At 42.0% G+C, this 16,723-nt stretch overlaps 1 protein-coding gene across 1 annotated transcript in view; it reads right to left on the bottom strand.

Annotated features, from left to right (window-relative positions):
- The window catches only part of LOC133381162 (zinc finger protein 91-like), a 141,888-nt gene that overhangs the window by 16,029 nt on the left and 109,136 nt on the right, over positions 1 to 16,723 (bottom strand). The window contains exons 7-9 of the mRNA XM_061619808.1: positions 11,248 to 11,683; positions 10,582 to 11,163; positions 9,575 to 9,578 (exon numbers count right to left, since the gene is read on the bottom strand). Coding sequence (XP_061475792.1) covers positions 9,575 to 9,578; positions 10,582 to 11,163; positions 11,248 to 11,683 — 1,022 coding nt within the window. The remainder of the gene's footprint in view (positions 1 to 9,574; positions 9,579 to 10,581; positions 11,164 to 11,247; positions 11,684 to 16,723) is intronic.

Raw genomic sequence — 16,723 nt, 5'->3', positions numbered from 1 at the left:
ATGTCTCCAGGGTGTGGAGGGATCCTTGTAGTGGGTGATTCGATCATTAGGAACATAGACAGTGGGGTGTGTGATGGGCGTGTAGACCGCAAGGTGTTTTGCCTGCCTGGTGCGAAGGTTGCGGATATCGCCCGTCGTTTAGATAGTTTGGTAGACAGTGCTGGGGAGGTGTCAGTGGTCGTAGTGCACGTTGGCACCAACGACATGGGGAAATGCAGCCGTGAGGTCCTGGAAGCAAAATTTAGGTTGCTAGGTAGGATGCTGAAAGCCAGGACCTCCAAGGTGGCTTTCTCTGAAATGCTACCGGTTCCACGTGCAGGACCAGCCAGACAGGCCCAGCTTTGCAGTCTCAATGCGAATGGAGAAAACCAGTGGGATACGGTTATCCCTGGATATAAACTATATCGGAAGGACAGGGAAGGACGTATTGGTGGCGGAGTCGCTCTATACGTGAAAGAAGGCATTGAATCCAGCAAGCTCGAAACCCCAAAAGAGGCAGACTCCTCCACAGAATCGTTGTGGGTGGTGATACCATGCCCCAGGAGGGACTTAATACTGGGAACGATCTATCGTCCCCCTGATCAAAATGCTCAGGGAGACCTTGAGATGAGATATGAAATTGAGGAAGCATCCAAACTAGGAAATGTGGTAGTAATGGGTGACTTCAACTACCCGGACATAGACTGGCCGCATATGTGTTCCAGTCATGACAAAGAAGCAAAGTTTCTAGATATTCTAAATGACTATTCCCTAGACCAGTTAGTCATGGAACCGACCAGAGGGACGGCAACCCTGGACTTAATCCTCAGTGGGGACCGGGACCTGGTGCAAGATGTAAGTGTTGTTGAACCGATTGGGAGCAGTGACCACAGTGCTATTAAATTAAACATACATGTAACTGGCCAATTGCCAAGAAAATCCAACACGGTCACATTTGACTTCAAAAGAGGAAACTTCACAAAAATGAGGGGATTGGTAAAAAGAAAGCTGAAAAACAAAGTCCAGAGGGTCACATCACTCGAAAATGCTTGGAAGTTGTTTAAAAACACTATATTAGAAGCTCAACTGGAGTGCATACCACAGATCAGAAAAGGTACCGCCAGGGCCAAGAAGATGCCAGCATGGTTAACGAGCAAAGTCAAGGAAGCTCTTAGAGGCAAAAAGTCTTCCTTCAGAAAATGGAAGTCTTGTCCGAATGAAGAAAATAAAAAAGAACACAAACTCTGGCAAAAGAAATGCAAGAAGACAATAAGGGATGCTAAAAAAGAATTTGAGGAGCACATTGCTAAGAACATAAAAACCAACAACAAAAAATTCTATAAATACATTCAAAGCAGGAGACCATCTAGGGAGGCGATTGGACCCTTGGATGATAAGGGAGTCAAAGGTGTACTAAAGAACGATAAGGAGATTGCAGAGAAGCTAAATGAATTATTTGCATCTGTCTTCACAGTGGAAGATATAGGGCAGATCCCTGAACCTGAACTAACATTTGCAGGAAGGGATTCTGAGGAACTGAGACAAATAGTGGTAACGAGAGAGGAAGTTCTAGGCTTAATGGACAATATAAAAACTGACAAATCACCGGGCCTGGATGGCATCCACCCGAGAGTTCTCAAAGAACTCAAATGTGAAATTGCTGATCTGCTAACTAAAATATGTAACTTGTCCCTCGGGTCCTGCTCCGTGCCTGAGGACTGGAAAGTGGCAAATGTAACGCCAATCTTCAAAAAGGGATCCAGAGGGGATCCCGGAAATTACAGGCCAGTTAGCTTAACTTCTGTCCCTGGAAAACTGGTAGAAAGTATTATTAAAGCTAGATTAACTAAGCACATAGAAGAACAAGCCTTGCTGAAGCAGAGCCAGCATGGCTTCTGCAAGGGAAAGTCCTGTCTCAGTAACCTATTAGAATTCTTTGAGAGTGTCAACAAGCATATAGATAGAGGTGATCCAGTGGACATAGTGTACTTAGACTTTCAAAAAGCGTTTGACAAGGTACCTCACCAAAGACTTCTGAGGAAGCTTAGCAGTCATGGAATAAGAAGAGAGGTCCTCTTGTGGATAAGGAATTGGTTAAGAAGCAGAAAGCAGAGAGTAGGAATCAATGGACAGTTCTCCCAATGGAGGGCTGTAGAAAGTGGAGTCCCTCAAGGATCGGTATTGGGACCTGTACTTTTCAACTTGTTCATTAATGACCTAGAATTAGGAGTGAGCAGTGAGGTGGCCAAGTTTGCTGACGACACTAAATTGTTCAGGGTTGTTAAAACAAAAAGGGATTGCGAAGAGCTCCAAAAAGACCTCTCCAAAGTGAGTGAATGGGCAGAAAAATGGCAAATGCAATTCAATATAAACAAGTGTAAAATTATGCATATTGGAGCAAAAAATCTTCATTTCACATATACGCTCATGGGGTCTGAACTGGCGGTGACCGACCAGGAGAGAGACCTCGGGGTTGTAGTGGACAGCACGATGAAAATGTCGACCCAGTGTGCGGCAGCTGTGAAAAAGGCAAATTCCATGCTAGCGATAATTAGGAAAGGTATTGAAAATAAAACAGCCAATATCATAATGCCGTTGTATAAATCTATGGTGCGGCCGCATTTGGAATACTGTGTACAGTTCTGGTCGCCTCATCTCAAAAAGGATATTATAGAGTTGGAAAAGGTTCAGAAGAGGGCAACCAGAATGATCAAGGGGATGGAGCGACTCCCTTACGAGGAAAGGTTGCAGCATTTGGGGCTTTTTAGTTTAGAGAAAAGGCGGGTCAGAGGAGACATGATAGAAGTGTATAAAATTATGCATGGCATTGAGAAAGTGGATAGAGAAAAGTTCTTCTCCCTCTCTCATAATACTAGAACTCGTGGACATTCAAAGAAGCTGAATGTTGGAAGATTCAGGACAGACAAAAGGAAGTACTTCTTTACTCAGTGCATAGTTAAACTATGGAATTTGCTCCCACAAGATGCAGTAATGGCCACCAGCTTGGACAGCTTTAAAAGAAGATTAGACAAATTCATGGACGACAGGGCTATCAATGGCTACTAGCCGTGATGGCTGTGCTGTGCCACCCTAGTCAGAGGCAGCATGCTTCTGAAAACCAGTTGCCAGAAGCTTCAGGAGGGGAGAGTGTTCTTGCACTCGGGTCCTGCTTGCAGGCTTCCCCCAGGCACCTGGTTGGCCACTGTGAGAACAGGATGCTGGACTAGATGGGCCACTGGCCTGATCCAGCAGGCTCTTCTTATGTTCTTAAAGTTCGCCAGAAACACTGTAACAGTCAAGGATGGGGAGAGGATCCTGGACTCCAGCTCCCATCAGCCCCTACCAGCACAGCCAACAGTCAGGGATGATGGGAGTTGTAGTTCAGCAATATGTGGAGGACTGCAGACAACTCCCCTGTCCATCTCCTTTGAAGGTTCAAAGCTGGTCTCTTATCCAGACCTTCTTAATTTCAGCAAATACCTGGATGAAATGTTTGGCTACTACAGTCCTCTGTTTATTTCTCCTTGTCCATTTCTGCCCACCTCTGTCAGCGTCCAGCAGCCTTCCTTATATTCTAAGCTACACAGGAAGCAGATTGGACTGTGAAGTAAAGGTAAAGGTATTGCCTTCAAGGCGATTGCGACTTATGGCAACCCTATGAATAGGGTTTTCATGAGGCTGAGAGGCAGTGACTGGCCCAAGGTCACCCAGTGAGCTTCATGGCTATGTGGAGATTCGAACCCTGGTCTCCCAGGCTGTAGTCCAACATCTTAACCACTACACCACACTGTCTCTCTGGACCAGCCTTTCCCAACCAGTGTGCCTCCAGATGTTGTTGGACCACAACTCCCATCAGCCTCAGCCTGAGGCTGATGGGAGTTGTGGTCTAACAACATCTGGCGGCACACCGGTTGGGAAAGGCTGCTCTGGACTGTGAAAGACCAACCCAAATTGTGTTTGCATTTTTACACATTTGTAGGGCAATACAATATCTCAGAGATGAGGTCAGGTCTCCTGCTCCCCTGGTGCATTCATTATAGCTGCCCAATTTCCCTGCTTTTTGAAGTTTGATAGAAATATCTGTGGCTATAGGTACGTTCTTAAACTGCAAGGTTTTTTGCCTATTACTGAATATATATTCAATGCAGTGAGGGTGTAACCTTTTCCTCCCCTTAAGACCAATAGGAATGGTTTTTTCTCCCTTAAGACCAATAGGTCCTGCCAGGTCTCTAGAATTCACTGATTTTTTTTAAAAAAAGAGGTGCCATGATTCAAGTCTCCATCAAGTTCCAGCCTTAGAGGGCTCCGTTTCTCCTATCTCTGATCTGGTATTTGAGAATCAGTATACTAAAGACACATCTCACATGCTCAGACACTACCCTCGTTAGATAAGATGATTGACTGAACTGATAATATTGAAATCTTGATTTCTATCTGCATCACAATTTGTAGTGGTGTGTTCATTTCACATTTCCTAATTGTTGGTAGAGGCAGCCTCTCAGTCACAATATTGCTTTTAATTGATGCTTTGCTGGCTTTTTGTTTTATGCTGGATTTTTATACTGCTGCATTGACCTGTTTTATGTTTGTTTCTATTTTGTGTTTTTATTATGTCTTTACATTGATTGTGTATTTTTATTGTTTTTATTATGTTTGTAAGCTGTCCTGAACTCTGTTTTTAACAGTGGAAGGGCAGGGTATAAATCATCTTAATAAATAAATATTCCATAGTGTTGCAAAGTAGAATCTAGGCATTTAAGGTGGAAAATGAAAGGGTTTTTTAAAAATTCCTCATATCCTGTCCCAGTTTTGGTGGTAATTACTAGGCACAAAAACAAAACAACTGGATAATCCAACCTTGTGAAATGTGGGTTCAAATCCCAGCCTCATCAGATGAAGTTTGGATTTGCTGCACTGACTTTGCCCCTTAGGAGGTAAAAGGCAGATGAAAGCTTGTGCCAGTCAGGGCTTGAACCCAGGTCATAAGATTGAAGACTGCCCAGAGCCAGCAAACAGCTTTGCAGGTTCTCTCAGGAACTGGGGCATTTGTTGCTATGCCCACTTTTGGTTGCCCAGAAGGGAATGCAGTCCTTGGCCTGAAAAACATTCAGCAGCCCTGGCTTATTTCAGGTTGTGCAACACACACACACTCCTTTAGACGTGCAGGATGCTAGCATCCTCATCTCAGATCCCCCATTATTTCCTACCCATGAACCACCACCAAGAAAGGCCCCAACCAAACATTTTGGATCACTAAACTGCATCTGCCTAGCAAAAAGGATGCTCAGCCAGTAGTGTTAACAACATAGTCTGGGTCCTTACTGCTTCCTCCCCTACAGAAAGATGTGCTGACTTAAAACATTCCTGCAGATATATTTTTTGATATGATTTTACAGTGGCTATTTAATATATTTAACAAAATTTATATACCCCCTTGATTATTTTTTTAATTAACAGCTTCTGAGCAGTTTGCAAGAAATATTAAAATTATCTTTAAAAAAACAATTAAAATCTTTTTAAAAATAAGTAAAACAGCAGTAAACTAAAAAGAGACTGAAACACTTCAACATCTGTGTGTCTGGATAGCCTTGCCTAAGCAGAAATGTTTTAAGCAGGCACAGAAAAGAATATAGCAAAAGTGCCTGCCTGATGTCAATGGGCAGGGAGTTCCAGAGTGTAGGTGCAGCCACACTAACAAAAACAATTTCTTACAAGTGCGGAATGAGTATTATGTGGCACCTGTAACAATGCCAGTTCTGCAGATCAAAGCAGTTGAGTGGGCACATAGGGAGAACGTGATCCCATAAGTAAACTGGTCCTGAGCTGTTGAAAAAAAAATGAAAGGGACAGCCTTCAAGTCGATTCCAACTTATGGGCGACCCTATGAATAGGATTTTCATGGTAAGCGGTATTCAGAGGGGGTTTATCATTGCCTTCCTCTGAGGCTAAGAGGCAGTGACTGGCCCAAGGTCACCCAGTGAGCTTCATGGCCGTGTGGGGATTTGAACCCTGGTCTCCCAGGTCGTATGGGTTTATATACCAGTAGTTACACCTTGAACTTGGCCCGGTAACAAATTGGCAACAAGGGCAGATCTCTGAGCAGAGGTGTTATATATTGAAAGGGTCGCACGCCTGGCAGCAATCATGCTGCAGCATTCTGCACTAACTGCAATTTCTGGGTCAAGTGCAAAGGAGCCCCCACATAGAGTGCATTACAGTACTCCAATCTTGAAGTCACCAATGCCTAAACTACTCTGGTCAAGCTCAGCCAACATAACATAAGAAAAACCTGCTGGATCAGGCCAGTGGCCCATCTAGTGCAGCATCCTGATCTCACCATGGCCAACCAGATGCCCATGGAAAGCCTGCAAGCAGGACCTGCGTGCGAAGAGCACTCTCGTCACCCCATCCAGGAATGGCCATCGCTGTCATACTAGGTGTAGCTGGTACAAGGCACTTCTATGTAGACAGGCTTCTGCTATACTGCTGCAATCCTATGCCAGTTTACCTGGAAGTAAGCCCAATGATCTCAATGGGACCTACTTCTAAGTAGACATCATAAAAACTTGGGTATTGCACACATGGTTAAAGGCTCATCACTACTCTGTCTGCTTGTAATTCCTAGCAACTACCAGAGGCATACTACCTCCAACAGTGGATGTACAGTAGAACATAGCAAATGTACCCATTTCTAGTCTTATATTCCATCCTCCATTTTAACCCCTATCTGGTTCCCTCAGTTCCTGCACATGTTCCTTGTTCCAAAACTAAAAGGCTTAAATCTGTTTAATAAGGATTTAATAGTCTTATCAATCATCAGAGGCCCTTGATGAAAGCAAGTTCACTTTTACTGAAAGTTCACAGAACTCAAGCTCTAAAAGGACAATAAGGCAACAGCACAATCCCAACTATATCTACTCGGAAGTCCTTAATAAATGTCAAGTGTAGTGTCTTCGTGTGGTGGTGGGGGGCTTCCCTTTGGTGTATGAATAAAATCTGCCAGATTGTTAACTCATCTGTATCTCATGGGAATCACATTTTTAAAAGTCTGAACCCCCATCCTGAAGGACGGCAGCCACGGTGAGAGTGTGACCATTGAAGCATGCATCAAGCAATTGTCCAGATCTCAGTACTAAGAATAAATCTACAATGTATGAAGGTCTAAGCAGAAATACAATGAGAATTAATAAAGACCCACAATGTACAAAAGGTTCTGTATTGAACTCAGTAATAATAATATAAAGACACAAAATGAAATGAAGTCTGTGAAGTAATCATGAATAACAGCACACAGATACAAGTCTGTTTCAACTAAATGTCTTAATCAGATCTTGTTATAAATGTACTGTCAGTACTACCTGTCTTGCGACTGTGGGTTGTATGTTACTCCTACTCAGAGAAGACCCACTGAAATTAATGCAATTACTAACACAGGTTTATTCATTTCTATTTTTGTTTTTTTAAAAAATTCTAAGATATAACAAAAAACCCAAAACAGCAGGGGATGAAAAAACAGGAAATTAGGAATATCCTGACTGCGTATTGAGAATCAACAAAAGTGTATCTAAAAATATTTTTTTCTGCACCTTGATACAAAGAAAAAGAATACAGTACTTTCACCTTTACAAAATCCATAGATTGCAGAAAGCCTTGGGCTTTGATATTGCTATCTGCCTCCTTAGGGTAGGAAATAAAACTCCACCCTTCTGTAACAAATGTTGTTTTCTTTCTATTAATTTCAAGAGGTCTACTCTGAGTAAAATCTAATTGGACACAACCCAGTCATGTTAAGTGTTCTACTTGCCCCTTCCAGGCTTTGGGTGGAAAGGCTTTCCTTGATTACAGAGAGCCCCCTATTCTGAAACAGCAACTCACCAGCTGCAACAGCCCACCCAACAGAGAAGAGGGGGGAACCCCTGGGCAGAGGTCCAAATGTGCCCCTTTCTGATCTCTTGATCTCACCCTCTGATCTCTTTCAAGCCACCTCTCCCTGTGGACCCTCGTCCCTCACACTGGCAATTCTTCACTTCCTGCCCCAGTTTTTTTTGTCTGGCTAGTAATAATGTGTCTCAAACATGCCAGAAAGAAGAATGGCTTCTTTATTTGTACAATATGCCTAATGCGTTTCAGCCAAAAATGCCTATCAAGGGCTTTTCTAAAAAGATAACATGACAATTACTACCCAGATACAGAACCACATATAAAAAATTAAAAACTTAAGATTATTATTATATAATGAAAATTCTGTGCAAGCTAAAGGTTCAGTGAGAAACATATAAACGAGAAACAGCCATAAGACATAAAAACATCTTTAATGAAATTAAGACCCCTGGGCTTGATGAAACAACTTCATTGCAGTTTGAAGAGGGCCTCCTACGAGACTTTGCCCTAATAGTTCTTTTATAACACAAGTATCTAAGGTCAGCTCTTTAAGAAAATGAAAAAGTGTTTATGAATTGCAATAATGGCTATTTTTTAGAATTTCACTACAGCTATCAATCAATTGAGCAATGCTAAGATGTTTGAGATCACCAAGTCCTGCAGTTGTGGATGGCCACTGTTTAATTGCATGGATTTAAGCTTTCATCATCACAGACTCTACTCTCTACATTTCATTTCCATTGGACCTCACTGCTTACTTGTCCCCCGACCACTTAGGTACACACTTGGTGCATCTGATGTATGGATCTCTGGGCCTCAAAAGCCAATGCTGTAATAAATTTCTTATTCTCTGAGGTGTCAGAAGATTCTGGCCCTTCATTACCACACTGGTTAAAAACTCAAATATACTATTTGATACAGACTTTCAAATTTTCATAATTCATCACAGAAATCTTTGTATATTTGAAGTGTTAATACTGAACATGAGGGGGCTGAATGCTGTTACTGACATTTTCAGCTACAACTGAACCCAGTTCTTTTATTATGCCTTCACAGTTATGTTGAAAATAGATCCAACAAAATATATAGGAAGCTCTCCTCTCTCTGGTAATGTATACAAAAATATTATTTGCAAAATGTTGGAACATGCAGTGGGTTTTATTCCAAACGTGTGCATAGGAAGGCATAAATAAATCAGAAATCAAGTACAAGAAAAGCTGGAATGATGGGAAACTACCTGCCATATATAGGTTGAATACTTCTACCACTTCTAATACAGATCTTACTTAATTGGATCTGTTGTAAGTTTGGTTCCCTCTTGCGCACACACACACTTGTTACACTGATTCCATCGCCCATTATTGTAACATACAATTAGTATCATGGTCCCTTCTCACATTTGCCCAGTCCTAGATTCCTCTGCTTACGTCCAGTAAGATTTGTGTTAATTCAGGCCCTTTCTGCACCACATGCATTTAAAGGTTTCTTTCTTTTGTGGGTTCTTTGATGCCCCCAATGATCGAGACTCATTTCATATACCATACACGTATCTGGTTTCTTCCCTGTATGGGTTCTTTCCTGTGTAGCACTCTTTTCTAGCTGTGTATGTATTAAAATAATTTCTCTCCTGTGTGAGTTCTTTTGTGTAAAACAAGAAATCACTCCATCTGAATCTCTCAAAATTTATGGAGTGTGGAAAGTGCTTACTAAACACATTCCTCTGTGTGACGTTTTCTAATGTTTAGTAACAGTTGTACTCTGATTGAAGTTCTTTCCACAGTCCATAGGTTTACACTGTTTCTCCCCATATGTGACCCATATCAAGACTTCCACTGTCGATGAAGCTCTTTGAACACTGCAACTGTCATCATCTCTGACTGCTGGCCTTTTTAGAAGTGGAATTTTATAACGGGGGGGGGGGAGAGACCAGGTTTAGGAAGGCTGTTCTAGGCACTTGTTTGCTCACCTGTGTGAACTTTTTGACACCAAGAGAGTTTCACTCACGCCTGAAGCTCAGTCCAAATTCCATGCATTTATACAGTTGCCCCCTCATGTGCATTATTTGATCAGCAGCAACAGTTCCACTCCAATTGAAGCACTTTCCATAACCTAAGCGTTTATATGGTTTCTCCTCTGTATGGGTTTTTCATGTGTAGGAAGATTCACTACTCATGAAACTCTGCCCACATTCCATGCACTTACATAGTTTTTCCTGTGTGGGTTCTCTGATGTGAAATAAGATTCCTACATTTATTTATTTGATTAAATTTATATCCCACTCTTCCTCCCAGAAGGAACCCAGAGTGGCATACAAGGTGCACTTTTACTGAAGCTCTTTCCACATTTCATGTATTTCTATGGTTTCTCCCGTGTGCATGCGATGTGTATTAAGGTTTGTGCTCTGGCTGAACCACTTTCCACACTCCATACATTTCTATGGTTTCTCCATGTGAGTTCTTTGGTGTCTAGTAACGTGTGCAATCTGGCTGAAGCATTTTCCACACTCCATACATTTATATGGTTTCTCCCCTGTGTGAGTCCTTTGATGTCTGCTAAAGTGTGCAATCCAGCTGAAGCACTTTCCACACTCCATACATTTATATGGTTTCTTCCCTGTGTGGGTTCCTTGATGTGAAGTAAGTTTTTGACTACTGATGAATCTCATTCCACACTCCATGCATTTATAAGGCTTCTCCCCTGTGTGGGTTCTTTGATGTGTACTAAGGTTTGCACTCTGGCTGAAGCACTTTCCACATTCCATGCATTTATAAGGTTTCTCCCCTGTGTGGGTTCTTTGATGTTTAGTAAGGCTTCCACTATCATGGAAGCACTTCCCACACACTAGACAATTATATGGTTTCTCCTCTGTATGAGTTCTTTGATGTATATTGAGGTAGGTACTCTGGCTGAAGCACTTTCCACATTCCGTGCATTTATATGGTTTCTCTTCTCTGTGGGTCCTTTGATGTGTACTAAGATTTGCACTCTGGTTAAAGCACTTTCCACACTCCATGCATTTATATGGTTTCTCCCCAGTGTGGATTCTTTCATGTAAAGACAGACTTCTGCTACCAATAAAGCATTTTCCACACTCCATGCATTTATATGGTTTCTCCCCTGTGTGGATTCTTTCATGTAAAGACAGACCTCCACTACCACTAAAGCACTTTCCACACTCCCTACATTTATAGGGTTTCTCCTCTCTGTGGATTCTCTGATGTGTATTTAGGTTTGAACTCTGGCTGAAGCACTTTCCACACTCCATGCATTTATATGGTTTCTCCCCTGTGTGGATTCTTTCATGTAAAGACAGACTTCCGCTATCACTAAAGCACTTTCCACACTCCATACATTTATATGGATTTTTCTCTCTGTGGGTTCTTTGATGTGCATTTAGATTTGTACACTGGCTGAAGCACTTTCCACACTCCATACATTTATATGGTTTCTCCTCTGTATGGGTTATTTGATGTGCAATAAGGCTATTGCTCACACAGAAGCTCTTTCCACATTCCATGCATCTATATGGTTTTTCCCCTGTGTGTGTTCTTTGATGTGAAGTAAGGTGTGCAGTTTGGCAGAAGCACTTTCCACACTCCATGCATTTATATGGTTTCTCCCCTGTGTGGGTTCTTTCATGTTTACTAAGGTGTGCACTCTGGCTAAAGCACTTTCCACATTCCATACATTTAAATGGTTTCTCCCCTGTGTGGATTCTTTGATGTGAAGTAAGGTGTGCACTCTGGCTGAAGCACTTTCCACACACAATGCATCTATATGGTTTCTCCCCTGTGTGGGTTCTACAATGATTCTTTAGTTTTGACTTGTCTGTGAATATTTTCCCACACACTGGACACGCTTTCATTCTTTTTCTTTTGGGGTCTTGTGGAAGTTCACAGAGGTCTGAACACAGAGAAGCAGAGTATTTCTTCCTCCAGTTCTTTGACTGGTTTCTCTTCTGTCTTTCTGATTCCCTATGATTTCCAAATGTCTCTTTTCCCACTTCATGTTTGACTGTTTGTGATGACTCCGCAGATGGCTCCCTAAAATTCTCATTATCCTTCTCATCACCTGCTGGGGAAGAAAAATGAAAAATTAAGCAATTCATATTTCTAAGTGCTATTTTCAACAGAAGGGAAGAAAGTTGGTCAAGAAAACTCTGCAACAGGACTATGGGTTATTGCAAGGACTGGAAACCCATGGCTCTCCAGATGTTCTTGGATTCTGAACTCCCATCAGTAGTAGGCAGCACAGCCAATTGTCAGGGTTGATGGGAGCAACATCTGGAGGGCCACAGCTGTCTCATCCTGTGTTTATATCTTCATTCACAAAGCAGGCCCAACTGTTTTTTTGTGGAGGGTGGAAAACTCTCTCTACTTGGATCCTGGAATGCAAGAAAAGGCAGAATTATTTATTTATTTCATTAGACCATTTATCAACCAACTTATTAAAAAATCATGATCTACAATGAAATCATTAAACATCATAAAATTATAAAATACAAAACAGATGACCAATAAACAACCAGGTTACTATGTTCATTAGGCCTTGGGCAATAATATGAAAAAGATACAGGGTTATGTTTCTGCGGCAAACCACTTTAGGGCCACATAATGGTACACAGGGGAATTAGGTGGCATAGCTAGAATTTGAGTTGAAAATGTGTAACAAAAGAGAGCATGAAAAACAAGGCACTCTCACCCAAATGGGATGAAAGGAGTGCTTTGAAATAGGACAGGGATTGTTCCTGGGATCATGAAGATGATCTAAGGGAGGCACCCCTTCATGCACCCATGAAAGTTACCAACTGATGCCAAAGGGACCAAAAATGATCACTAAAAATAACCAATAACCACATTTGAAAACTTGGCTAGAATCCAGGTTTCCTAGTCTGGGGCAATGGTTCCCCAACAACTACTCTGGTGAGGTACTATTTTCTATTCTATTCTGTATTTCATATTTTTGTAACTAAGAACTTATCCTGCCTGTGTTATTAGCCAGTAAGTGACGTCAGAGCTGTGATTGATAAGTGAGTTGTTTGGACACTAGGCAATAGGAATTCCTGGGGTCCTAAAGAGGTGCTATTTGCTCTTTCCTTTTAGTGCACTTTTCCTGCTTCCCTCTCTCTCTCTCTCTCTCTCTTTAGTCCTTGGAATCCCCATAGTTTGCCCTTTTTCACCAGGATGTGCTGGATTTACCTGAGATCACATAGTGCCTAGAAATTATTTTCTGCAAATACTACTACATAATAAATGTGGGTGAATGTTAAAGAATCTCCCTCCCCTCAAAAGGCAAATGTGAAAACTTTGCAAAGAGTCTTAGGCATGCCTTTGTAGGAGCTAAAGACCAAGGACTCATTAAGAATTCACTGTAGAGTTAACACAGTACAATGGTATATATGTCTATTCAGAAGAGAGTGCCTTTTCGTTAATGGGGCTTACGTCCAGGTAAGTGGATACAGGATGGCAGTCTAGGCTTTGGTTTACGGTTGGCACTGGGGGGAACAGCGTTTTTTTTTTGCCTTTAACAGCTGTATGTCAGCAGAAATTCAACAGGTCAAGCCTTTATGATGGGAAAACCTTAACCATAACAATTGTCTAATTTGGTGTTTTGCCATGCCCTCCATGGAAGCCATTTTGTGACTGGCACCCCAGCAATCTCTAAAAATTCACGATGCACCTCTGATCCAAAAAGGATGGCAACCCCCGGCTTATACTGAGGCTCCTGGTTAACCCTCATAACAATAGATGGGAGTAGAAGCCTTCCCAGCCTAAGTTGCAAAGCAGTGAATCCTTTTATAGTTCAAATGTCAGTCTTCTCTGCCATAGCTATACTTTTGGATTAGGATTAGCCAAGTGCTGCAGAGACCCGATTGGCCAGAGAAAAACAGACTGACAGTGTCATGCCTCCATTGGATGAGTCCTCGGCAAAGGATGAGTGGAGTGCCACAGCAGACTCATCTGAGGGAACAAGCAGACCAAAAGTGCTGCTCCAAGCCCCTGCCACTGGAAAAAGTTCCACGCACAGCTGGAGTCCCTTAGTCAGGCTCAGGGAATGAACTGAAGGCCCCTCTGGCCCCTGCAGAGTGAAGATGCCAGCAAGTAGCAGAGCAACACAGGTGTTCTGACTGTTTAAGGTTGTAAGTTCCTGGAGCCGGAGGGCTGGCTGCACAAGAGAGTGGAGTTCAGAAGGCCACAAGAGGCCTTTTACCCTCCACTGGAAGCAATGTTGGACACCAGTGTTGGACCTTCACTAGTTTTAACCATGACCCAGACTCTGTCAAGTATTTTGGACCCTGGACTGCCTTGCTAGACTTCGCTTGCTAAACCCCAACTGGATTTGTTGCTCAGAAAAAGACCACAGCTCCTCCTTTCCTTTCCCTCATTATCTCCAAGCCTCACCAGATGTATTTTATTATTTATTTATTTATTTATTACATTTATATCCCGCCCTTCCTCCTAGCAGGAACCAAGGGCAGCCCAGCCGCTGGCTAATTGTTTTACTGCACCATCAATCATCACTGTGCAGCGGACAAAGACTGACAGAAATGCTTGCATCACTTCTCTAAGTTCCAACAGAAGTATAAAATGTGTGTGGGAAAGGAAAATGTATGTGGCTTTGAGATTTTGGGAGGGGGTATTTTTTAAAAAATGCCTGACATTCTCTTTGGGAGGGCTGTGCCCCAGTAGGCCTAGGGGAGCAGCCTCTACTGCTGAACATTATGCTGATGCCTGGACCTGTGATTCCTGTAGGAATTGTTCACTGTTCTGAATGTAGCTTACACTAGTGAAGAACCATAAAGAAGAGGGCTCAAGGACCAAGCTGGAAAGTCCCAAATTTATAGGTCTCAAAAGGCCTTTGAGTGGAAAGACCCACAGGGAAAATGCCTGAGTGAATAACTAGCAAATTAGGTGAGAAATGTATGAAATAATTAATGGGGGAAGTTATGGAACTATTACAGGTCAGAAATATATTCTGTAACAGAAACATCATTATCACACTGAACCTGTGTGATCAAGGCATGCTTTGATTTGTGCTTGGAATTAACTAGATCATGTGAACGTTAACTGAACTAGTTCAAAAATGTCTGAACACGACCTGAAAATAGTTCTCAAAAGTGCTGGGTGAACTAAAGGTGAATTAAGTTCATTTTGGGGTAGAGGTTTGAAATCTTTTTAGTTCATATTCTCTCTCATCCCCATCACCACCAATGAAGGGGCCCCAGCCTCTTACCTTTCCTTTAAAATAAAAAAAAAGTCAATCAGACACCTATGAAGAAAATTAGAAAACAAACTGTGGAGGTAATGTTCTAAGGCTCATCAGACAGATAGAGAGGTGCTGCTCTTGCCAAGGATGCTTAACCACTGTTTATAAGTAACCAGAAGGAAGGAATGTGAGGCATTTCCTGTAACGTCCTTGCTGAAAAGATTCACGCTCTTCCAACAGGTGCAGCTTGCAGGTATAGGAACAAAGGGAATGGTGCTTTGTGCCTTTTATAGCTGTGTGGCATGCAGAAATTACACAGGGCAAGCCTCAGTATGGAGATACAATTACAAGGAAAGGTTTCCCTGTTGGCATTCTGTCAAACATCTTATTTTGCCTGACTCTGGTTCATATGTTCTGATAGCTTATAATGTATTTTAAATGTTATGTATATATTGTCAAAATGAATTATTCATTTGGATTGTTATATTGTGTTTGAACGGTCATTAACTGTGGCTTTTTATCAGAATCTGTATACTTTGTGGATGTTTGAATTTTAATTATACCCTATTGTTTTAATGTTGTGCATTTATATGCTGGTCTTTGACCATAATAAATTATTATTATTATTATCATTATCATCATCATCATCAACTGTCATTGTAATGCTATATTAATACATATTTTTTCAGTTGTGAGCCACTTTGGCGCTTTTGTGTGGAAAAGCAGCATACAAACTGAATTAATAATAAATCGGGAAGCCCGGAGGGTGGTTACGAGATCCAGGGCCTTTTCTGTGGTGGCCCTGAGTTGTGGAACAGCCTCCCCGAAGAGGTACGCCTGGCGCCTACACTTCCATCTTTTCGGCGCCAGGTAAAGACCTTTTTATGCTCCCAGGCATTTTAATCTTTTTAACTTTTTAATCTTTTAATCTGTATTTCTAATTTTTGTAGTATTTATTTTGTTTTTGTTGCGTTTCTTGTTGTTTGTTCGTATATGTTTTTGTATTTTTATTATGATATATTGTATTTTATCTCGTTTGTTCACCGCCCTGAGAGCTATTTTGCTAAGGGCGGTATATAAATTGAAATAATAAATAAATAAATAAATTATTACTACTGCTACTAGCCTGTGGTCCCTGATTTACCTGTGGGGTTCTTTTTAAAACGAACTGTCAAAGCTCTGGCCACAACCCATCATAATAGAGGTGCAGAACTTGTGGCCCCCCAAATGTTATTGGACTCCAATTCCCATCAGCCTCCTGGCAGCAGGGCCAATGGTCAGGCATGATGAGAGCTGGAGTTTAGTAACATCTGGAGGGCACAAGCCACACCATACCGGCCTTCTAAGAAACAAAGTTGCATTTGATCTCACCCCAAATATGGGCTGGTTTACCACGAGGATGCTTTTCTCTCATGATATAGGTGATTCAGAAGGACTTTGGTATAGTGGGCTAACCCCCCCTCACACACACCATGATTTTGGGCTCCTTGCTAAGAAGACGACTGCCTAAAGATGGGTGCATGTCCATCTTTAGGCAGTTATCGCTGCCCATCATCAGCCTTCTCACTGTTGAAGAGTTCGCTGGCACCAGAGGAGGAAATGGAAAACTTCTGCCATAGGAGAGGTGAGGAGCTTCCTGCCCAAGGGCTGAATGCGG

This window comes from Rhineura floridana, chromosome 3, assembly GCF_030035675.1.
Source record: "Rhineura floridana isolate rRhiFlo1 chromosome 3, rRhiFlo1.hap2, whole genome shotgun sequence".
Lineage (NCBI taxonomy): Eukaryota > Metazoa > Chordata > Lepidosauria > Squamata > Rhineuridae > Rhineura > Rhineura floridana.
The sequence above is the reverse complement of the archived record's forward strand: the minus strand, read 5'-3'. Positions and strand labels throughout refer to the sequence as shown.